General features: G+C 43.3%; 1 protein-coding gene across 5 annotated transcripts in view; it reads left to right on the top strand.

The window, feature by feature from the left end:
- rbms3 (RNA binding motif, single stranded interacting protein) overlaps positions 1-25,023 on the top strand; it is a 341,188-nt gene that overhangs the window by 240,046 nt on the left and 76,119 nt on the right. For 3 of the 5 annotated variants that reach the window (XM_037793990.1, XM_037793987.1, XM_037793989.1), the window contains 2 exons: positions 13,282-13,439; positions 21,564-21,643. In XM_037793990.1, coding sequence (XP_037649918.1) covers positions 13,282-13,439; positions 21,564-21,643 — 238 coding nt within the window. Of the gene's footprint in view, positions 1-13,272; positions 13,440-21,563; positions 21,644-25,023 lie in introns of all 5 variants that reach the window. The other 2 variants (XM_037793986.1, XM_037793988.1) reach the window with 1 other exon arrangement.

Genomic DNA, 25,023 nt, shown 5'->3' on the forward strand with positions numbered 1-25,023 from the left:
CCAGCTCTATTTACTGTAATAACACAGACCAATAGTCAATGGTCCACCACTTTGAATTCTACAGTTCCTTTGTTCAATCGCACGTACCTTTTTGTTTTGTTTGTTTGTGGAACTATTTTGAGTAGTTGAATTAGGTACTCACACATTTCACTTTTATAGTTCAAGAATCCAAATTACCACTCCTCCACATACAGTAGCTGAATGGAAAGGCCTGACCTATCATGAATGGCTACTAGGTGTGAAGTGCACCATCATCATGTGTGTTCACCAGTAGGAACGTTTGTGTGCATTGCCCCCTTGATAAAATCAGTGTTCCCCAACAAAAGTAGCCGAGCACATTGTTCCTCTTAAAGCATTTAGTTCCACTAAGCCACCATGGAATGAAACATGCAGAATACTACTGCAGTGTTAGAGCCCCACTAGCTCTCCATGGACTACATTATGTTTCTTGGGTGACTGGGGAAAGCCCACGCCGCCAAGTATCAAAGCCTTATTCTGGCATACTGCCCTATACAACAGTTACAGGATGTCATGTGTTCAGTTTGGTATTCTATCTCATCTCTGCCCAAAGTAAATCATCAAGTGTTCCCAACTATGTGGGCTACATAGAATTAGTGTAATAGTGATTTGAAAAAGAGAGGTTGAGCGAAAGCAGGAGAGAAAAGAAAGAGAAAAGCGATCCGTAATTTACAGATACAGTGGGTTTCCTGGTTCAGCCCGCAGAGATCCTCATGTTGGTCAATAGTGGAAATCAAACAGCTCGCCACCATTTCCTTTTAACACCCCCTTTCCTCCTCTCCAAAACCAAAAACCACCACCAGCACTCTCCGCCTCCACATGATGTCAGCCAGGAGGAATTCAATCTCAGAAATGATATCATGAATGATGCATAAGACGGAAAAATGCATTTACCCTGGCGACAACACAATGAGCTGTTGTTGCAAACACCGTAATGGAAAAATATGAAGGTTACGGTGATGAAAATGTATTATGAAACCAAGAAGACATTTGTGAATGTTGTCTACTCCCGAGCGGAGGGAGCACGACCGAGGACATAACCACAGCTTATGAGGAAATTCCTCAATATTTCTACAAAGACCGGGATGAATTTGACTTAAGGTCCTCGGGGACTCTGCGTTTGCAAAGAGCGTCTTTGCATGCATGTGTGCCGGCCCACTTATACTATGCATGCATGAGTTTTGTCTCCTTTCGCTGGAGCACGGGGGTAAGGCGGGTGTGCCCGTCTTCCATGTTAATAATGAATTTTTGATATGAGCTCCACATGAAATTTTAATCTCTGGAATATTAGCTCACCAAGGGAGATACAAAATCAAATCAGGGGGTCGTGATTAAGCGGGTGAAGCGTACATCGACCCATTTAAATTCACATTAACCTGGCATCAAAATGTATGAGCCATGACACTGATGGCAGACATAATTTAGTGGTGTTACGTCTGTTTTGCAAAGTAAAGGTGTGATCCCTCCATCACACATCTGTAAAAGAAGGAAATGACACTTGATGTGGTAGATGGTGCTTCCTGAATATTCACAAATGTTAAAGGATAAAGCTGTTTTGTTTTTTTCTTATGAACAAATCCCTTGAAAATACCAAAAGCAGCAATGTATTTCTCACATTAACCAGCATCATTACCAGCTTATTCCTCTGCTGAACACCTCCATTGCTGTCGAAAAATTATTAAAAACTCGTCAATGAGCCGCGGTGTTGCACTTGGTGACATGTGTATCTCATTATGATGAACATGGGCGCTGCAGTTAAGTTAATTTTGAGTTTCACATCCACCGTTCTGGGGCTGTAAAAACTCACCAGAGCACCAAATGTGTGTTAATCAGCAGCTGAAAATAATCCCCAATAAATGCACTATTTGCTCCTGTTTGAGTGACATTTGCTAAAAATCACAGTGCTCTGCTGTTTGAGGAAATAATGGCCGTGTATTCGGATTGTACGTCCGTCCGTATCATTCTCGTGAACGCAATATCTCAGCAACGCCAGAAGGTAATTTCTTCAAATCTGACACAAACGTCCACTTGGACTCAAAGATGAACTGATTAGAATTTGGTGGTCAAAGGTCACTGTCACTGTCACTGACCTCACATCCGTCCCATTCTCGTAAACGTGATATTTCAGGAACTCAAATTTGGCACAAACGTCCACTGCCAGGATGATCAGATTAGATTTGGTGATTCTAGTTTTAAAATAAAACAATATTTTTGATAAGAACACGTTAAAGCAAATTCATTTTAACGCCACTCATTTTTTTAACGCATCTTGCGATTTTTAGGTTGTGAGTGAAGGTACTGGTATCAAATGAAACGAGGAAACCTAAGGAATCCATTGGTACCAACCATGTCATACTATCTTGTCACTAAGGAGGATAAATGACGATCCAAACCAACAATTTTGGCGATGAAACACTGTCAAGGCCATTTTCAGGGGGTAACTTGACCTCTGACCTCAAGATATGTGAATGAAAATGGGTTCTATGGGTACCCACGAGTCTCCCCTTTACAGACATGCCCACTTTATGATAATCACATGCAGTTTGGGGCAAGTCATAGTCAAGTCAGCACACTGACACACTGACAGCTGTTGTTGGCTAAATGCAGTACCTGTGAGGGTTTCTGGACAATATTTGGTATTGTTTTGTGTTGTTAATTGATTTCCAATAATAAATATATACATATATTTGCATAAAGCAAGCATGTTTGCCCACTCCCGTGTTGATAAGAGTATTAAATACTTGACAAATATCCATTTAAGGTACATTTTGAACAGATAAAATATGCGTGATTAATTTACGATTAATCCAGATTAAATGTTGGTTTTGGTCTATTCGTGGGATTTGTTGACAATAAGAGAAATAGAAATAAATCAGTGTGACACTTTAGCTTATTCAGTGTTTGAAGCTGTTAAAGTGGCACTCAATCTGTATTTTATGGCCGTGATCCACAGAAAACATATTTCAGATCTCACACCATATCAAAATTCAAATGAAAGGTTTGACCTTGAATGTCCTCTATACAGCTTATGATCCTCCTTGTACCTCCGCTTGGATTTACATGCACCAGTGCAGTTAAATGGCACATGGAAATACATACCAAACACCAGTTTTATGCCATAGCGCTCACTGTGCCTTACGCCGGATGAATATTTCACCAGCTCTGCCAGCAGAGAGTAGGCCAAGCTGAGAGAGTTAGTAAAACAAAGCCCCACCGCTGTGTTAGCAAACTCAAAGGCTCAATAATGTATCACCCACTTTTGTTCCTTCCACAGCATCTATCATCTCAGCATAATACAGAGGAGCGAGAAAGCCATTTTCCATGAGCAGTAATAAGACAAAGATTGACTGTGTGTGTGCGTTAGTGTGTAGAATCGCATGTACGTGTGCATGCCAGGGCTATGAGTTTGTGCATGTATGAGATGCAGTGCTGTGTAGCAGGACTGCGTAATTATGCGAGTAGGTCTTAAAACCAAACTAAACACCTCAGTGCCTCTGGGCCGCTAGGACACACTTAGTTGTCATTGGCTTGGATTGCACTCATGGGAAGAATTCCGTGGCTGAATAATGTGATGTATTAAGCTGTGCTCTGCAGCAACGTATGGTAATTTGTAAGATTTTTTATTTAATCAGGTAACATTGTATTCCAGCCAAATGGAACACTGAGTGAGCAAGGTGAACCTCTAATCTGGCTCCCGAGCTTCATATTCTGCTATTTTTATCTTTTGTATCTTGCGAAAAAAAACACATATTTAAAAAAAAAAAAAAAAAAACTTTGTGCCCTGTGACAAACTTTGAATTACTTTTTGGTGAAAGTAATACTGAGAGGTTAATTAATGGGCATAAGCAACCATCTGCTGGGAGTGAGTGATCTTGTTGAGCATCGTAATGACTGATCAGTTTGGTAGCTGACAGTGAGGATGATGACAGATACGTACATAAATAAAGAGAATTTGTGCAGTACGATCCACATTAAATACAGTTTCTGTATCAATGTCATTATTCAGTGTTGCCACAATCCCCACTATGTGCTCTGAGTAATAGCAGGCCGCCAACTCAGTATTGATTGCCACAGTCTACCTGGTCTCATGTTACCTTACATTGAAGTGATTCCAATGAGTGTAGCGAGTAGCATGTCATTTGGAGCAGAGTCAGTGCGTAGAGTGTGTGTGTATGCTGGAAGTGAGTGGTGAAGCAAGAGAGAGAGCTGCGGCAGCGGCAACGGGAGCGAGTAAGGTTATTGACTCCAGCCCAAGCAGGAAGCGGTAGTTTGGTTTATCCGTTCTGAGCTACTGTAGAAACATGGCGGTGGTGGACTCCGTGGAGAGAGGACCCACTCCCTATGTAGATATAAACGGCTCATTCTAAGCTAAAGAAAACACAACAAATCTTATTTTCAGGTGATTATACACTAAAGAAAACATACTTATTAATATTATATTCCATTTCTGCTAATAGATTCCCCTAAATGTTACACACTGGTCCTTTAAGGAAATGCCAAAATATTACGAATTTTTTTTTTTTTTTTTTTTTTTACATATACTGTATATTCCTCCAATTACGGAAGCCCTGAGAGGCAAGTGAGGAAAATGGATTCTGGTGATCCATTTTCTAAGTTGGATCTAAATTGTTTTCTCTCCTATGTTTAAAAAAGAATAATCTGTGAAACAGGTGGAGAAAAAAGGTTTTGTCAGGATCATATTTCTAAGTTACTTGTTTTTTCTTCTGTGAACATTTTTTGGAAGCTGAAAACATTTTTCTGTCAGGATCATTTTTCTGTGTGTAAAAAGAAAACCTATTTTGACTGATGAAAAAAAAAAAGTACCTTAGAAAAAGGATCCTGGCAAAACTTTTTTCCCACCTGTTTCACAGATGCAAATGGTTTTTTTAAGGAACTTCAAAAGATTGTCCTGGAAAAACCTTTTTTCACCTGTTCTTAAGTCGAAGAGAAAAAACAATTTAGGTCACTTAGAAAACGAATCACCAGAATTAGTTTTTCTCAATTGCTTCTCAGGGCTTCCGTATCCAATTCATTAGAAATCCCCCCAAAAAAACAGTAGGGGTGATGTAACATACATCTGAATCACAAGAGGGAAATTCATTAATTAAAAAAGATAAACAACAAAAACATTTCTTATCAGGGAAGTGCAATGTAATGCCATCGGTGTTCTACCTCCTCTCACATCCTCTTGAATATATTCTCGTACAGGTTTTGATGGAAACACACTTGAAATGTGTTTTATCAGAACCATAACTTCCTCTCTAATCACTCTCAAACCTACAGGTGTACATGCCAAGGTGATTACATCAGTGCCACCCACAAGAGTGACTCACATTAGAGGAAAGATTCAGTTCAGTTCCTTAAGCTCTGCAACTGTATGTTTGCCTTCTTTATCTTAAACCTCTGCCAATAGCCGTTTATCGCAGCACTATTAAACAATGTTTAAATGACAGGTGTTTTAAGCTGTTTGTTCAGACGTAATATGGTAATTGGATTGAAAATGGCTGCCCTGGGTGATGGCACAGATCCTCCGCCTCACATCCCTTTGTTTCCAACAGAAGGTTTGAATCAGGGATGTGGATTTCGTCAGCAACCCTCCCCCCCAGTGAGCAGAAGGACCTCACGCGTTACCAGCTTGCGCTCTCGCCATCGTCATTTTGCATCATGCCATACTGTTCTGTGACTGAGCGCGTCTAGGTCGGAGACGTTTGTGCATATGTTGGATTGTAATGTGCGTTTGTATGTCTCGGCGTGTTTGTGCTCATGTGTGTCTTCAAAGTTGCATCATCTGTCTGTAGAATCTGACTTTGACGAATACATAGAATTGCTTGGTTTCTCCCAATAGATCATGATATATAACGTATTCTGGTATAAATATCAGCCTATTAATAATACTGTTAATACAAATTTGAGAATAATTCAATCCCTTTAGGGCCCCGATCACACAGAGACACTTCATTAGAGATACGTCGCCCACCAAACCAATGTTTTCCTATGGTACAGCGCGCCTGCTGTGCGCTCCTCTCTAGCGCCGCACATCGCGTTTTGCTAGAGGTTTTTAGACATGCATAAAAGTTAAAATAATCAAAATATTTCAGCGCCAGACGCGGAGTCACACTGCTCGTCTTTGTCAAACTTGGCCCAGGCAGCCAATCAAATCAAGTGAGAGGCGGGCTTTACTACTACTTTTGCTTTGCTACTTCTCCCACCAAACTCTGACCATCACCATGAAACCTGGTGTGCACTTAGTAGTTATTATTAGTACCACGTAGTTTCAAGCCTCCTGCAGCGTGGCCCTGTATCTCCTCTAAGTGTCTACAGCATTGGACAGAGGCAGGCTGTGATGAGGACACGCTGTAATATAAAGACTCGGATGTGGACTGGGTTTGAAGACGAGTGCCACGGGGGAGCTAGATAGCAGACAGAATGGCGGTGGAGTGTTGAGGAAGCGTTTGACAACATTACCTCTACAAAGGGAAGAGTAGAGTGATCCTGCCATCGGCTCATCAGTGGCAACAGTAAATGTGGAGGGGCTCATCAAAGGGCAGTAAGCTGCCCGCCCGACTTCGCCTGCTGTTGTCTGACCAGCTGACTAGCCAGCTGACAGAATGATAGCTCCTTTGTAGTGCTACACCTTTTTGTCTCTCAATTTTCTGGCCCCTCTCAAATGAAACTCTTTTGAAGTGAGTCGAAGCGCTCATATGCTTCTCCCCTCTCCCAGATCCCGCATCCCCATACTCCTTCCTTCCACTCGCTTGTCTTTTGAATGCATTTCTGCAGACTCAGGCTCCCACAGCAAGATCTGAGTGAGGATCCTCAACCTATATACAAGAAGAAGAGCACAGGAACGCTCCCTCTGGCATCTGCAAAACTTGTCAGCAAACACATCCTCGCAGCAGCAGCAGCAACACAGCAACTGCTGCTTCCTTGCAGTTTTCTCCAACACGGAACCCCATTGTCTTTTCATTTAATTGTGCTCCTTCGGGCGGCTGGTTAGTCACACAACAGGCCAGAGTGGCATACCTGAGGGAAGCGAATGGTGTGGTGTGAAACTAAGGATCGGCATTACAGTGTATACGCTCATAGACATGCACACACGGCGCACTCGTAGAGTGTGTACCGGTGCTTAGAGGAGTGGCAGAGAAGCCCTGTAGAGCCAATTACACATCCAGCTCTAATGTCTTGACCAAGGTGAATGGATAGAGGAGGAGAGGAGAAAGAAGCATGATGGCAGTAGTGGGGGAGGAAGGACAAACAGGAGTGGATTGATGGAAAAGGTAAGCAGGAGGAACGGAAGAGAGACGGCTGGAGGGTGCTCAATAGGGCTGGGATGATACACCCATCTCCCGAGTCGATACTATCACAGTAGTAATGTTTTATACTTGTGAATATAATCCATCGGGGCTGTTTGAAGGCATGTAACATAAATGTCAGTATATGGGTGCTCTACAGTTGTAGTGTCGTCCGATTTGACCACGGAGATGAGAGTGACGGCCGGCTTGACCGCACGTTACTGTACTACGATAACGTTTCCTGTTCATAAACAGAGTTAGCATGCAGCTTTAGCCATGATGTCTAGCTCTACTTTTCCTGGCAATGTGTGAAACCCAAAGTGTTTCCGTACTTTACTGTATGGGTAGTGTTTACCACTTTGGATTTAATATGTGAGGGTGCAGGTCGTATCCAGGCAGTCCCTCCGCCGTTTTCTGCTTTGTCGTTTCGGCTCGCTGCGGTTTGTTTTGGTTGACGGATACGGAACGGATACAACGTCATGTTACTCTGACTACAACAATAAAAGTGGTAACTTCCTGCTACCTCTGCATAGACTCATATGAAGAAAATATATCTGTTCTGGCAGTAAAAAATCAATACAAAAAAATCGCGATACATGGGTGATACAATATTTTTTCCCACCCCTAATGCTCAAGTGAGTCAGAAATGAAAAGTGTTGACAACAAGTTGAAGAAAGCGAGGCTACGGAGAGGTCAGTGGTATGAACAGGGGGAGAAAAGAAAGACAGAATGGGGTTAAAGGCATCTGGGAGAAGAGTGAGTGTTGGCAACAGAGTGAGGGCAGCTCTGAGCCTCGACACGGCGTTAGATGGAGTGCCCCCAGTCAAGACAACATATCTATCTGTCTCACTTTTATTATCAGTTAAATGGATACAGCCCTGAGAGCCCCATAGGCGGAACGTGAAACTTCTAACGGTTGACGTCTCTTTTCCCTCAAGCGTTGTCAAAGGCAACAAGGCCTCCCTTTAATGTGTTATATCTGCCTGTCATGTCAGCTGCCTCCGTCTCTGTCTTTTCTCTTTCTTACCTTTACACTCTTTCACCTTTCACACCATGATCTCCCATCTTCTCTTCTTTCTTTTTTTTTTCCTTAACCCAGATCTTTTTTTTTCTTTCCGTTAATACTCCCCCCTCCTTCCCCCGTAGCATAGTAATGTTCTCAGGAATTACAGTGAGGTAAACAGAGCAGGGTGTCGAAATGAAATAACAGCTACAGGGCTGTCAGCTCCAGCGAGTGGGCCATCCGTCAGCGGGAAATGACACGTCCCCGCCACCCCCCCTCTCCTGTCACACACACACAGTTGGATTGCTCCCGTCCTCCTGGTGGCAAGGTGAAGGAATTATGCTCATCAAAAGCGCAACGCCGCCTGGAGCCTTTCCATTAGCCTCCTACAACACCGGTCAATGGCGAGGGGACGGACACAAATGCCATCGCGCACACGAGAAGCATACACACATAAAGCAAAGACAAATCTCGCTGTGTAGATTTGATGGGACATAATTACTCTGAGATGGGATATATACACAGGTGCACACACACCTCAATTACCGTCTCATTCATAGCCTGACAGCAGAGCGTGTGCGAAGGGCTGACATTAAAGGAAATTAAATCTCCTGGTGGAATGGGGCAGCCCATCTCACCTCCCGTCAAAACGCTCCCATTTTCCACTCCTCCCCGTAACCTTCTCATCTGGGTATTTAGGGCTTTGTGGTGCGGAACGTCATCAAAGAGGGAACTTAGCGAGGCGGCCGTGCGTACACGAGGCCTCCCCGCGCTAATCCCCCCCCAGCAAACGGAGCCCTCTACTATTAGCCCACGCGCACAAATTACCGCCTCTGTCGCACTCTTTTCACCGCGTGTGCTGTCACACAGGAGAAAGCGCTTTCATTCAAAAAGCGTGCGCACACACACACAAACTCTCGTATCATTGGCTTAGCCCGGTGACTGAGTCAGTCAGTTAGCTCTTTGATCCAGACCTCCTGTCTGCGCTGGAATACGAAGCCTATTTGACATAATCCTGAAAAACATTGCTTCACATAACCGATGGAACTCAAAAGGAAAGCACAGCTGCACGGCTGCACACACCAAAGGGACTTAGCAGGAGAGTGACACGTGTACAGTAGATTTTTTTTACGGGCAGATTTAATTAAGCCTCATTCACTGCCAAATCCTGTGTTATACAAACTCCTGTGAGCTTTTTCTGAAGCACGTAAATGTGACAAACCTGCAGAGGAAGGAGGAGTTTAGTTTGCCCCGAAATTGAGTTCCTGGTTAAAGGAGAAAGCGGTTTTCCCGCTTTCACGGCGGGCACCGGCTTTCTCCCAAAGGCTTTAATCAGATCAAACATGTCCTGTCAGATAAGACGGCTAATTAATTAGGGGAGGGACCAAGTCTTCTCCTCTGACAGATGGAGAGATGGAGGCAGGAACGCTGGTGGAGGCACTTCCTCTCCTCCTCCTTAACCTCTTCTTCCGTCGTCAACAGAAAGCAAAACAAGAACGAGGGAGACAGTGCTGCCTCTGGCGAAGCACAGAGAGTCTGTAAAGATTCTCAAAGACGGTGTTTACATGCAGGCTGCAACTGAAGTATCTCCACAACCCCCAACTGAGAAGAAGACAGGCATCTGTACTGACGTTGCTGTTTACAGTACTGCATGTATGCGTTTGGAAAAAGATCACTGAAAACTCTTGTTTCTTATCTTTTTGCATTTATTTGAGGCTGAATCAGCTGAATTGAAAGTCAACTTGAACTGTTGACAGATTACAAGTATCACCGTGGTTTAGGAATAAAAACTTTAGTTAGTTATGTGCATATTTTCTTAATTTAATTTGGGCAAAAGTCAGTTAGTTCCAGAGGTGGGACACAGTCATTGTTTTGCAAGTCACAATTAAGTCCCAAGTCGAGACAGTCAAGTTTCAAGTCAAGACAGACAAGTACCGAGTCAAGTCCCAAGACAAGTCCCAGGTCAAGACATACAAGTCCCGAGTCAAGACCCAAGTCAAGACAGAGAAGTCCCAAGTTAAATCCAGAGTCAATACAGACAAGTCCTGAGTCAAGTCCTGAGTCAAGACAGCCCAGTCTCGAGTCAAGTCCCAAGTCAAGACAGAGAAGTCCCAAGTTAAGTCCCGAGTCAAGACAGACAAGTCCTGAGACAAGTCCCAGGTCAAGACATACAAGTCCTGAGTCAAGTACCAAGTCAAGACAGATATGTTCCGAGTCGTCCCAAGTCCTAAACTTTGAGTTTAGAGTCCTGAGTCATAATGCCTTCTTCACCAAATGTCATGCGGTTTTAACAACAGAGTAATGATATGTTCAATTTACAAAAATCATGAAAGCTTTTTGAATTTTGTAATCTTAAAAAAAGATCTGAATAGTTAAGTGTTAAGTCGACTTGCTGGGAATGAATAGTGTCAAAAGACTCAAGTCCAAGTGAAGTTACGAGTCATTGGTGTTACAGTTGACTTACAATTCTTTTGGGATTTGTTTTGAGTCTAAAGTCATCAAATGTGTGGCTCGAGTCCAAGTCATGTGACTCGAGTCCACACCTCTGCTTCGTTCTTCTACTTGTCCTTGCTTCTCCTCTTCTCTTGTCTTGTTGCCAGTTCTTTTATGATTTATGAGAGTCCAATAGATAGATCTAGCAGCCTTCTTTATTATAGCATAATAGAGCCCAACATCACACACATTACTGCCTTTCTAAATGGCGATGGTCCTTCCAAAGGCCCTCCACTGCTCACATTATTGATCTAAACTGGATTCATATGTAACCTCCTCATACCAGAGGCTGTCATTCAGGGTGAGAGGATATTTCACTTTTAATTCATTGCATTAAATACATAAATTTCAAGTGCAGTAAAAACACCCATTCAGAATTATCCTAAACAATACATTTTCTTTCAGTTGAATACATTTAATTGACTGACCTAAATTTGAAACAGACGATTCAAGATTAATCCTCTGCCAAATACCTGTGAGCTGAAGTGGATATAAATTGCAGTATTCACTCATCACATTACGCTGGCCACCAACCACAGCATGGAGGCCTTTTTGTAATATTGCCTCTGCCCTTGTTGGCTTTAACCGGCGGTGGTCCTGGCTGCTGTTGGAGGAAACGTTTGGAGATGTGGATGTTGGATAAAGAGGAGATGTGATGAATGGGAGCTGCTAACAGATCAGAATCTGGCCGGCTGCCTGATTGGATAGCTTACTTGCTACCTGGGTGGGAGGATGGATTGAATGCAATCTGATATGTTGGTAAAGAATGTGCTGACGTGCATACAGCATCATAAAGATGCGTAATTAGAGATAAGGATGATATAATGTAGTTTCATGCTTAATTTAGAGACTGGCTGACTTGTAGCATAGATGGATTGATATCTGGTTGACGTACATGGTGGCTGCCTGGCTCGGTGACTGATTGGCTGGTGGGGCTGGGGCTGCTGTTTCCAGCTGTTCTACTGTAGAGCTCACAGGGCCCTCTGCTACCTCCGGCTCAACCCACCACCAGCTGTGCAGCTTCACCTAGCTAGCAGCAGCCTCTGGGCACAACAGAGAAAATGCTGTTGTACAATACACACTACACAGCTTCTCACTCTGTCTCTCTTTCAACTTAAAGGCCCAGTGAAAAGGATTTTCCAACCCGTTCTTACTCTCAACTCGTCAAATACCGACACCTGGTCAGTGGCCCAAGGCGTCTGGTACCGACACACCGAGGCAACCTTTAGCGTCTTTGTGAGATCTTTACAGTGCCAAATTTCGGTACTTGAGAGCGCATTTGAGAGCCAACAGCGCTGGTTAATGTTGCACTTTTCAAAACTTGACGCTGACAACTCTTTCTGCAATATTTATAATACAAAATGCGAAGCTGGCCAGGGCAACACGTTCTCATGTGCTTCCTCCGAGACACACACTGACCTGTTGAGTGACAGGCTGGAGGTTGTAGGGACGGGTTTGTCAGGGAAGAGGAGGGAAGGGTTTTATTTTGTGGGGTGTGTAAAATGTAAACGAAATGTCCTAAATAAATTACGATGTTGAAATTGAGAAGTTAGGATTACATTTTTGTTATTACAGAGAGAGTAAAGTACCGAAAAAGGTACCATTGTGTACCAATATCGAATTCCAGGTACCGGTATAGGTTCAAATGTGAACGCTACCCAACCCTAGTCAACGTTGACCTATTTTACCTTATTTGTTTGTGTAATATACATACATAACTAATGCAATGTACGTAAGTTACGTAACAAATGTTCTTATTTTACATAACAAACGTATTTATTTTAACCCAAACCACGATCTTTTCCAAATCCTAACCAAGTAATTTGTTGCTTAAACCTACCAAAGTAAACCTAAAAACTAAGTAAACCTACGTTGGAAGTTTATTTTGAAAAGACACTGCATGCATGTAAGGAGCGGAAACTGAACGTTTCCAGTGAACACGAACAACTTTTGAATTATGTTTACAAATTACAACAGACAAATGTTACTCATTGTAAAAACATGGCAGACTCCGTGAAGAGGACCTTCTCCCTATGTAGATACGAAGGGTTCATTCTAAACTAACAAAAACACAACCATTCTTAGTTTCAGGTGATTATACACTAATGAAAACATAGCTATGAATATTGTATTATATTTCTGCTAATAGATATAGACTTACAGCCTACACACTGTCTGCCTCGCACATACAGCCAGAGGCACAGTGAACTATTGGTACATCCATATGTCATGTGAGCAGATCAATGTGTGAATGAGTGTCAGTAAGGCCAAATGTCATGTGAGTTCGGCCAGAGTTTGGTTCAACTGTTGGCAGCATTGCGACCTGTTGCATGATGACCCATGACGCAGAGCTGATGCATATTTCATACTTCCTACACTTGTTGGTGATACATTATTTCTCATCTTTTCCCTCACCTTTTCCTCCCCCTCTCCTCTACCCACCTTCCCCTACTATTCTAACTCCTGGCCCTGCAGCAACAGGAGCAGGACCCCACCAACCTGTACATCTCCAACCTGCCGGTGTCCATGGATGAGCAGGAGCTGGAGAACATGCTGAAGCCACTGGGTCACGTCATCTCCACGAGGATACTGAGGGATGCCAACGGGGTCAGCAGAGGAGTCGGCTTCGCCAGGTACACAATACTAATGCTGCTACTATGGAAGCAATAATTTAATGATAATAATAATACAATATCATACTAACCATGCATATTTGTTGAGGTTAAGATTCGTGTCCCCACCTTTCTGGTACTCTATGGACCCAAATACGTAACCATGCACTGGCATACAGGCACACACTTGTACTTACTATGTGCATACACACATTCACTCTAGAAAAGACACTTGTGAGGTGAATCCTGCCTCCAGGCAGTGGAAACTTTAAAAAGTGATTTGTTTGACAAGCCTGTTTGACAGTGCGTCTGCCACTGGATGAGTTTGTCTTTGTTCATGCCTGTGCATCAGACTCAGTGTGTTTCTGTGTCTGTACGCACGTCTATAGGCTTTTACAAATAAAGATGTTTACAAGAACCTTTTGGTTCCACCTGGAATCCTTTCAGAGGGTTCTACCTGAAACCCCACATAAAGGGTTATACCTAGAACCATCTGTGAAAGGTTGCACCCTGAACCCCCTATGAGATGTTCTACAGAGAACCCTTCTATGGCGCAATGGTTCCACCCATAACCCTCTCTGCAGGTTATATCCAGAACCTTTCCACCTTATAAGGGTGCCACCCCAGGGGTTTCTACCAAGAACCTTTTTATAATCCATGGTTTTACTTTAATAAGTTACCTGGGGCCATGAGAACCACGTCCAGCAGCCTTGGGCCTCATGTGGCTCGGGGCTGATGTGATGCAGCGTAACCCACAACAATCATGGTTCACAATCACAGTTTTTGGGAGTGTGTGGGCTGGGAGGATCTTTTAAGACCCATGCTTTCATCAATCTTTGAAGAACTCTTTCTTCCAAAAGGGGTTCTGTGGATGAAAAGGGTTCTTAATGGAACTCTTAAGGCCTTTGCACACTAAGTCCATATTTTTCGTCCGAATTTGTTGCACATTTAAAGAAAAATACAACCTCACATAGTGTCAATCACGTTTATACACCAACTTCGAAACTTTCGTCTGTTATTTAAGTTTTCAGAACCGGTTTGATTTTCTGCATTTTTTCTCAAAGGCAGAAGAGGGTAGTTTGACCACTCAGAGTCACCGTCCCAGCAAACGTCATCATCCAAAATGGCATGATAACATTCACTTTGTCTCCCAGCACAAAGCACTTTACGATAAAGAAATAAAAGAATACAGAGATGCAGAATTTAAAGATAGATTATGGCAGGTGATTGCAGAACAGCTTGGAATCGGTGATGGTTGCAAAACAAAGGATGTATGAAGGATTAGACAGCAGTGATTGTGACCTAGGCAGCTAAACGATAGCTTCTTGCTGATGTCATTCATTCCTACGCCCCGTTTGGGACTAACGCTATCCATCCATCGCACCCACGCAATTAATTCAGTTTAGTCTTTTATTGCCAATTTTCGCAACAAATAGAACAATAAAACGCATCTGACTCAGTGTGCAAGGTTTCTGTGCGTAACGTTTCTTTATCAGATGACTGATAAAAAAAGCTCTTTAGTCTTACAAAGAAAAAAACTTTCTTCACAAAAGGGTTCTTCAGAATCAATTGGTTCTGGGTAGAACTTCAGCCCTTCAGGAAGAACCCTTTTGGAACCCTTATTTCTAAGAGTGTACTAATGGATGCTCGGGCCAGTACCTTCACACATACCTGTAATTAACCCCTTGTCCTTCCAGTATAGCCAGGGCTGCTATATATATTTCCACCACCAATCCCAACAACATTGCACGCTTTATTTCTTTTTCTACTTAGAAAAGTTTCCACTTCAGCTTGTTAATCCCCCAAAGTCATAAAGCGCTCTGTCCTTGTCCTCGGCAGCAGCCACCGGGCTCTCATTCCTCTCCACACATTCCTCCCTTGTTTACCCAGAGGAGGCCACTGATGGCCACAGAGCCGCCATCTTGCAGGGATTTTTCTTAATCACCTGCTCTGGCTGAACTCCTCTCCTATTCCCTGCTCCATTACCGAGGGTTACAGCAGGACCGGCGAGCACAAACACACACGGGCACTTATGCACAAATATGAGCATATGCACAGACTGGCCTCTACACATGGGCACGCACGTGCGCACATTATACCGACACACGCATTAGTGAGCACGCACGCACACAGACAGGTAGGCAGCCTCCTGCAGACCAACAAGCAGAGCGCAGCAACAACCTGCCACGGGCCACCTGTTCAAGCAGCCCTCGGTGGGAGACATGATGGAAAGTGGAGGAGAGAGAGAGGGACAGTGTGAAACAATGGCCGGGCAAAAAAGAACTAATCATAGAGGTTATTATGAAGAGAAAGATAAGGTGATGGGAAAGGAGAAGGCAGCATGAGACGGAGAAAGATTGAGGAATAGAAAGTGAAACGAGTGAGGGTGGGTGTCTGGGAGAAAATGTGAGTGAGTGAGTGGTGTTTGGGTTAGATAAAGAGAAAGAGGAGAGAGGTACAGAAGGTTTTATTGTGTAATTGATAAGTAGAGGTCAGGAAAAAGAAGCCAGAAAGAGATCTGAGCAAAGGAGCAATGTATTTTATGAATAGTAGAGCTCCCGTTAGCTGTGTCAACAGACAGACAGACAGACAGCTGCTGAGGGTTGGGCCATGAGGGGCATTAGAGAGAGTAAACCGAGCTAAGTGTTTGTGGGCCGATCCATTACTGTTATCAGAGCCCATTACTCCAGCCCCAGCACTAATCATTGCAGACAGCAGCACCTGATGCCATTAACCAGCAGCTACACAGAGAAAAGCCAGCCTGCCTCTCCGCCTACCTGGCTCAACGGCTACCCCGCGAAAGTCGCTCGACAGACAGTCTGGCCGACTGGTTTCGTTTCCCGATGACTGCCTAACAGCCCGTCTGCCTTATTTACTCCTCGTCTGCCCACCCGTTTTTCTGTCTACCTGCTTGAAACAGTGAAGGAGAGACGGCGTTGAGGAGGAGGCAAACAATGAGTAGCCAGAGGGAGTGTGAAGAGGATGGATAAAGAGCGCTGGAGAATAGCGAGGGAAGCTGAGCGTCAACACTTCCAGTCAGAGAATCACTTGAAACTCTGGAGTAGGGGGTGATGGGTTCAACCTGTGATTTTCAGCCACTTTTTTTAAGATGGACAGCAAAAACACCACAACAAATAATCTCAAAACAGCTTTTTGTTTTGATAATGCACAACACAACAACAAGCACCAAGTGGAGTGTGCGCTGTGTATCTGGTTTAGTGAGTTAGAGAGGTAGCTTTGCTTCATGCAGATCCTCTCTGTGTCACTGGGGCTGCCTCCTAAAGTGAAAGCATTATGGAAGGGTAATTGGCATGTTTGCGTAACTGCACACATGGATTTGGAGCATTATTATACATGCATACAGATTATATGTAAAGCATAAACACACTGTGTATTCACTTCACTTCAATGAAGCTGTGTTGGCACGATTCTGTCATCAAGAAATGTAGCCAGAGGCAGACACACAGAATAAAATAAATAATACACTAAAAACAAGTTATGATGTACTGTACAATACAGGGAATAAAACAAACACTTAAACTAGGGCTGTCAAAGTTAACGCAATAATAATGAAATAAAGCAAATTATTTTTAACGCCACTAATTTCTGTAACGCATTAACGCAATTTGCGATTCTTAGGTTGTAGCTAAGCAAACTAACGCAAAAGTTTGGCGAGGAAAAACTGTTTTGTGTTGTTAATGGATTTCCAATAATAAATATATACATACATTTGCATAAAGCAAGTATATTTTCCCACTCCCATGTTGATAAGAGTATTAAATACTTTACAAATATTTCTTTGAGGTACATTTTAACAGATAAAAGACAACAGAAAAAAAATTGTGTGATTCATTTGCGATTAATCTTGATTAACTATATTAATCGATTGACAGCCCTAATATATAAACTAACCTGGCCAATATTTTGTCTTTCAGACGTTGTAGTGGGCTCAGTCTTAAAGCTAGAGTGGAGATACTGGCATCATAAGAAACTAGAAAACCTAAGGAATCAATTGGTATCAACCAGCTCATGTTAGCTTGTCGGAAAGAGTGAAAACTGTATCTTATTTTAGATAAAAACAGATGTTAACAAACTGCATAATTTGGAAGTTGAAAAAAGGGAATATCTTATTGCAATACTCAGCATATCACAAAACGTTTCAAATCTCAATAAGATCGTATTTTGATAATATCGTATTGTGGGGCCTGTGGTGATTCCCACTCCTACTATCTGTAAGGAAATGTTTTCCACTTCCTTTGTTTCACGCTGGGTGATAAATAGTTTTATATAATGTAGAGCTGAATATCGAACCTGAATGCTGTTTTTTGGTACAGACCGTTAAATACATTGAAAGCTGCCTTTATGTATGACAGCTTGTGATTAGACATTTCATTTGAAAAGTCTGGTCTCTTTTGTTAAAATAAAATTGACATAATAAATAAAATCTAAAAATGTCAAACCATACCCAGCCTCTATATACATACTCTTTCTAATCAGCTGAATGACAGCGTTTTTACTGATCTAAATTCTAGATGCTGAGTGCTCGTGATGTGTTGAAGCCACTTGTCGTGATTAGTGATCAGCTGAGTCACACTGGCTGCTTATTATCAGTCCTCCCAAACACAAGGAGGAGGGACAGAGGGAAAAGAAAAGAAAGATGATGGGGTACAGGGTTAGTGAGAGATGGATGATGCCAGGAAGTGTGAAAGATTACATATTCTAAAAAGAGAGGAAAAGGGAGAAAGATGTTGATGTGGATCAGAGAGAAACAAACGGACGGGAAGAAAAGGAGGGCACGGAAAGTGAGAGGGATGGGGCGGGAGAGAGAGAGAGGGTAACGGTGAAAGATGGAGGAAAAAACCAAGGTTGAAAGACGGGGAGGAATGAGAGAGACGTCAAAAAGAAGAGGTGCAGACGGGTCGGGAGTAAGATGGATGTGACGGAGAGAGCGATAAAGAAGCTATGGTAAAAAAAAAAAAAAGGATGAAGGTAGAGATAGGAGAAGGATGAGAGAGACAGAGGACAGAGAAGTGAGAGGCTGACAGCATGATATGAGTATTCTTGGAGGTGAGACCGAGTAGAGAATGAAAATCTGGAAAGCAATGAATTCTGCACATTCCAAGAGCGTATTACCATAAGCAGAGGCACAGCAATCACTCCAGCCTGCATTTAAAAACCAGCTCATTTTAATATCAGTCCTTTGTGAGTATATATTAAAGAATCTGCATGGTAACATATGTACACTGGGAGCAAATTCATGCACGAGGCAGTGTTTCTTTGATGATATTTTAACAAAACTTTACACAGACGTTCATGTTCCACAGAGGAGAAATCCTAGTGACTTCTCAGATCCCCTGAGATTTCCTCTAGCGCCACTATGAGGTTCACATTCTTAGTTTTCAGTGAAATATCTCAACGAAAATCGGATGGATTGACATGAAATTTTATACACATATTCATGTTTTGTAATATCTTCCCTTGACTTTTCATGCAGCACCATCATCAGGTCAAAATCCATCCATCCAATACTTCAGTTTATCACCAAATACCTGCAAAAACTAGTGACATTCACATCAGCCTCAGTATTACTTTGTTTAGTGCTAATTAGCAAATGTTAGCATGTTAACACATTCGACTAAGATAGTAACATTATGCCTGATTATAACACGGCTTTGTCGAATGCTCAATTCTTATTGGTCAATCACAGTATTCTAAGGCCTGTTGTTTCTTTATAACAGACCGTTGCTATGGACGACGGATGATCTCGGACTCTAGAGGAACATTTTTGTTATTTTTGTTATTGATATTTGTTATAATTATTGAAATAAACCCCTTCAGGGCCTTGATCCTGCATCGCCCTGCAATTTATTTCACCACAATGACTTGTTCGCTGTACATTATCCCTTACTTGCATGTTAGCCTTGTCATCTGTGAGTATGTTTAGATGCTCACGTTAGCATTTAGCTCAAAGCACCGCTGTGCGAAAGTAGGCTTGTCAACAGATAATACAGTAATTAAAAGTCACTTGTGAAGACTTTTTCAAATTCATCAGGCATAAAGGTATTTTGAAAGGTAAGGAGCTAGTCATACTACAGTGACATAAAGAAACTGAGGAGTTGCAGTTGACATTATGAGTTATGTCCAGCAACGTGAGCAATCAGTACACCTGCAAAAATCCCTGCAGTGTTTAGGCAACACAACTACCTGGTTAGATTTAGGAAAAGATCATGGTTTGGGTTAAAATAACTACAGAAGTGGTGTTACTTAAATACAGAATTACGTGAAAGATAAATCAACGTTGACTTCTGGTTTCAAACGGGACACAAACAGCAGTCTCCTGGGTGAGAGTCCGGTGTTTTTAGACCCACCAATCCACCCAGACCTCCCACCTACGTGCACTTTGTCGCTCTTTATACAACGTCACCGGTTCTGGCTCACGCTTACGTGGGTTATATACAAACTACAGTGCATTACTTTTCATAGGTATAGCTATGAGCGGTGTATGAGAACTGCATTGTGATGGTGCAGCTCCAATATACGCAAGCAGACTGGCGAAAACATTTGTTCCCGTTCATTGTGTATGGGATACTGCACAAAGCATGCTGGGATGACCTACGGTGCGGACGAATCTGGCGGTGCGACGAGGGGGCGTGACAATTTTAAAAAATTCAAACGTCAAGCTGCAGCAACGGGTCTGAACTGTGCGTACAACCAGGGAATGCTAAACCAAGACTAATGATCGTAGTTGATAATCTATCCATGTAAGAACATATTTTTTTCAGCGAATGACTTAGTTACAATAATATTGTTGAGCTGAGTTCAGAGCAGGAGCGATGTTAACTGCATTTTATGCAGAATCCACTTCTTGAACAGCATACATGTTTTTTAACAGCTTTTTTCCCCCTCATTAATTTATGTCTTAATCATCCATCTGACAGCAAACAATTTGTGCTCTTGCTTTTTTCGTAATAAAAATACCCTTGTGTGGAGCTGGTAGAGAAGAGGGGTGGGGGGATTGTACGATGGACAAGCGACTGGCGGGGCACGAGTTTATACAAATTGGTCACGTAGAGTGAGGCTGCACTGTGACACCTGTTCTTAGGATGATAGGGGGGACCGTATACATGGCTCCCAGGAGACGCTTTTAATGTAATAGAATGGGGCAGATATGTGTTTGTGTGGTTTATATGTATAGGATTAAATATCGGGAGCTACATTTAAGCCGTGTGTGATTGCCAACATGCAGTACATTTTTACATTTGTATATGTGTTTGATATATTAATGTACGTGTATGTGTATGGGCATTAGTGTCATTTTATGATGTGAGAGATCAGAGCCGTCCTGCTGGTCAGCTGCCACGCCATGCAGTAGACCTTTGATCCAGTGGCTGGAAAAGGGGGGACGAGTCAGTCTGCTTCCTGTATTCGCTCTCTCTCTCGCTCCCACTCCGGAAATCAGAGTCCTTACTATCCATAAGCGTGACATTTACTTTCGCATACCTTCTTATCCCCCTTCTTCTACATCCCTGCATCCTTTCTCTACTTCGAGAAAGGCTGCACAATCCCTGCAAATCTTGAATTTCATTATGAACTTCTGACTCATGACGTTCCCCCGGCAGATAGACAGACGGACTCTGGATAGTGTCACTGTAATTTTGTTTAGAATAAACAGAGTGATAGTACCCAGCCAGCAGGACACAGTGTGGTGGGTGACTCCTCGTTGTTGTAAATGTGTCATCAGTGACAGTATTTAACCTCGTGCTCCACGTGTGAAGGGTTCCAGGGCAAAATGGAAACAAGCAATGTTGAGTTGATTACGACCGCGGCGCTGCTCTCAACCGGCTGAAAGTCACCGTGATATATTTCAGTTTACAAATGGCACCGTGGTGACGTAGATGAGAGGTAAACTGTATCTCCTGCCAGAGGTATTGTTACCTGTTTGTGATGGTTAAAAGTATAAAAGAAGAACTCCATTTGTGCCATAAGGCAATTCAGTATATTTACCACTAGTGCTCTCCCTTTGTGCCGTCATTTAGCGTCAAGCTTAAGCACTTTTATTTTGGAAGGAAGCACTGTCAACCTTTCCTACAAATGGATAGTGAGTGTTTTTAAATTAAACCCTGTGTATCCCTTTTTTTGTTGCAGGATGGAGTCCACAGAGAAATGTGAAGTAGTGATACAGCATTTCAATGGAAAGTACCTGAAAACCCCGCCAGGCATTCCAGGTGAGTCTTCCCCTCCTTTGCTTTATTCTCGCATCAACCCCCTTTTCCTTTCCTTCCTTGGGAAAATCATCGCCCCCTTTTTGCGACGAGAAACCTCCTTTCTAATTCAATTATGGTAATTTCTCATCTCAGATCTGCCGGACAGCTTGATAGATTGTGTACACCGTTGTTTCTGACACCTGAAGCTAGCTGCTGTGGCTGAATAGCTGACGGTTCTATAGGTCTCCTCCTCTCTCTCTTCCTGTCACCATCTCTTTCCCTCCCTGGTGGTGCTGCTGCTGCTGCAGGCTGAAACTTCTCGGGCAGGAGAAAACCCTCTTAATATTCACACTCACGCCTCTGTGCTGTTCTTTGCAATCTACTTAAGAGCTTGCACTCTCCCCTCTTTCCTCTCCTGCTCCTGCTCTCTGTTGCCGTGTCCTCTCTCTCCCTCCTATCTTTCTTCTCTGCAGTCACCCTAGACAGTGGAACAAGCTGGCCAAGGAGAAAACAGGCAGGGAAAAAAAAAAAAAAAAGAGGGCGAAAGAAAGAAAGAATGTCACAAAATGGAGACAGATGTGGAGACAAGGCTGTGCCACATTGTGTGTTTAGCACAGAGACGTGTCTTTTCTTCGGGGTCCAAAGTGGCATCACTGTCCCAAAAGTTTAGAACAAAAAGGAGATGTTGGAAATGTTGGAAACAGAGCAAGTCTCTAAGGGAGTAAGGGGGTGACAAGAGGTGTTAGCAAAAAGAAAAGCAAGGTGGAAGAAGATATGAAAGAAAGAAAAGTCAGAGGGAAAGGCCAGGATGAAGAAAAAACATGCTGCCTAAGCACTTTTGGGGCCAGGTGCCGCAGCGCTCGGGGCCTCCCGTGCGTCCCAGCAGGACGTGGGGGCCAGACAGGGCGATACCGCGGAGATCTCCTTCACCCCTGTGGCGATTTTATTAACAATACTCACACCTCCAACCAGCGGGACTGAAAACAGACCCATAAATCGCTCTCCACTATACAGTAATATATCTCAGAGAGACTGGATTTAGAATCTCCATATATGCTCAGCCACTGCATAGCCAGCGGCCATTAAAGGCAAGGTGAGTGGTTATATTGAAGTTGAGCCGTAATAGGAAACCTTTAAAGCTGTAATATCGGGCTGACCTTCCCCTTTAAGGGTCTATCTCCCGGCCGCTCAGGCTTTATTATTGTTAATGGATTGTTCAGGCCTGTGCCAAGCATGAAGATTTACTGCCCTGATCGAGGAAATCCTTCTGTGGAATTAAGAATAGTTAAGTTTACAAGGTCTGCTCTGGTCTGGGGCTACTATGGTCCCTCCTAAAGGGTCCATGAAATGAAATCCCCCCTTTCCTGAATGGACACACAGGACTGGCTGTTGCTACAGCTATTATTGTTCCTTGCGCTGCTGCCATTTGTAATTAGAGATAATGCATAATCAATTCCTCGGTTTATTACAGCTTGGGTCTTATTTTTGTAATTTTGCCCGCCATTTCTATCACTTATGATGACAGTGTTTTCACTCCATGTGGTTCCTGAGAATTAGTATCTTATCTTATTAGATAAAACAGATGTTGACAAACTGCATAATTTGCAGTTGAGAAGAGTTAATATATCGCAATATATCTTATCGCAATACTCAGCATAGAGTAAAATGTAAAGAATCTCAATAAGATCTTGTCTTGATAATATCGTATCGTGACTTAAGTATTATTTCTCACTCCTACTAGCTAGCGCACCCCATGATCCCTCCACTTAACTGCCCACCGCTAAGAGACTAGCAGCCCTTTAGTCTTTTATCAGCAAGGAGTGACGGATGGACTACATAGACCCAGCGCTGAGTTTAGCCTTTGTGAACGCAAACTGGACCAGTTGGAAAATTAAAACAATGCGCTGTCCTCGCTTGAGTTTGATTCAGGAACCGGACTTTTAGGTGTGAACCAGCCCTAAGTCTACATGTATTGGTAGGCTTCAGATTCTAAAACGCTTTCCCTCAGATGTTCTGTTCATGAATACTGATGGATGAAGACGCACTCTGTCATTCCTTTGATACCTTTCCCCATCACTTATAAGAGAGTGGGGGTTGCGGAAGTGTGATTTTTCCTCTTTCTGACACTCTCCATGTTGAGTTGCTGTCTGCTAAATGGAGATCTCTGGACATTCCTCTGTCATCAATGTCAGATGTTCCTCTGCGGAGGACCCCGGGGCTGTTTCTGTGTCTCACACAGGCAGCCAATAGGCCTTTGTAGATGTCTGTTTGCGTGTGTGTGTGAACACAAGTGTGCACGTCATGTGCTCTCACCACATTTGTTTCTGTTTTCCGATTCATGCGTGCATATTCAAATTTATGCATTTTAAAGCGGGGAACACACACGTGCTGTATTTGTGTGCTGACAGTGTGTGAGTGTGTGTGTGTGTGTCATGTTGGTGGTATTTCCCCAGAGCCCCTTGCTATGCAGGGCAGCTTCTTCATCCATCCTGCTTTGACAGTTCAGCAGCACACACCCCCCCACCACCACCACCGGGGGGCCCTTCGCCGCCACACACAGCACAGCAGGAGCGCGTGTGTGCACGTGCATGTGTATACTTGTGTGACAGCCATGACTACTACAGTGTGTGAGCCTTGACACATACACACACACACACAAACCACATAAGCACAAATACAGTCATGCACCACTAACTTTGACCTGAATGGAATGTCAACATCCATATAATGCTAATGAGATCCCCCTTTTTTTCCTCCATTTAGCATTTGAAACATTGTCCACAAACACACACACACAAGTTGCTATGGTAGCACACACACACACTCAGCATGCATGCACGCACGCACACATGCACACGCTCTCCCCGATGTACCGAGCTTGCTCACCAATCCTCTCAAGCCCGTATCTGACAAGCCTCTGCATTTTCAGCTTAGCTACTCAATCACATTGTGTCAAGACGTGTGTCCGTGCGTGCGTGCGTGCGTGCGTGCGTGCGTGCGTGCGTGCGTGCGTGCGTGCGTGCGTGCGTGCGTGCGTGTGCGTGTGTGTGATGTCGGTCGGCCTTGTTATAGCTGCCCTCTTCTACTTCTGTTTCCAGTGGCAATACAAAAGGATATTGAGTCGTAACCCGTGCTGTCCCAAACCAGGAAGTATATATCTGGATGTCAGGTGCCAGGTCGTCTGTTAAACTCAACTGACCGTGGGGGGAAATAAACAGAAAGGAAGTTGCCATGTTGGCAGGAAGTTAACGCGACGACGCACAGAGGAGGAACATACAGAACAGAGGGCTGTGGAGATGCTGGCAGATGGCAGTTAATGGCGCCATAGACAGCCTCCATACACTTCCTGTTTCAAATTTAATGTAATAACGTCTAACTTCCTTGTGATTACATGAGATGTT

This window comes from Sebastes umbrosus, chromosome 15 (genome assembly GCF_015220745.1).
Source record: "Sebastes umbrosus isolate fSebUmb1 chromosome 15, fSebUmb1.pri, whole genome shotgun sequence".
NCBI lineage: Eukaryota > Metazoa > Chordata > Actinopteri > Perciformes > Sebastidae > Sebastes > Sebastes umbrosus.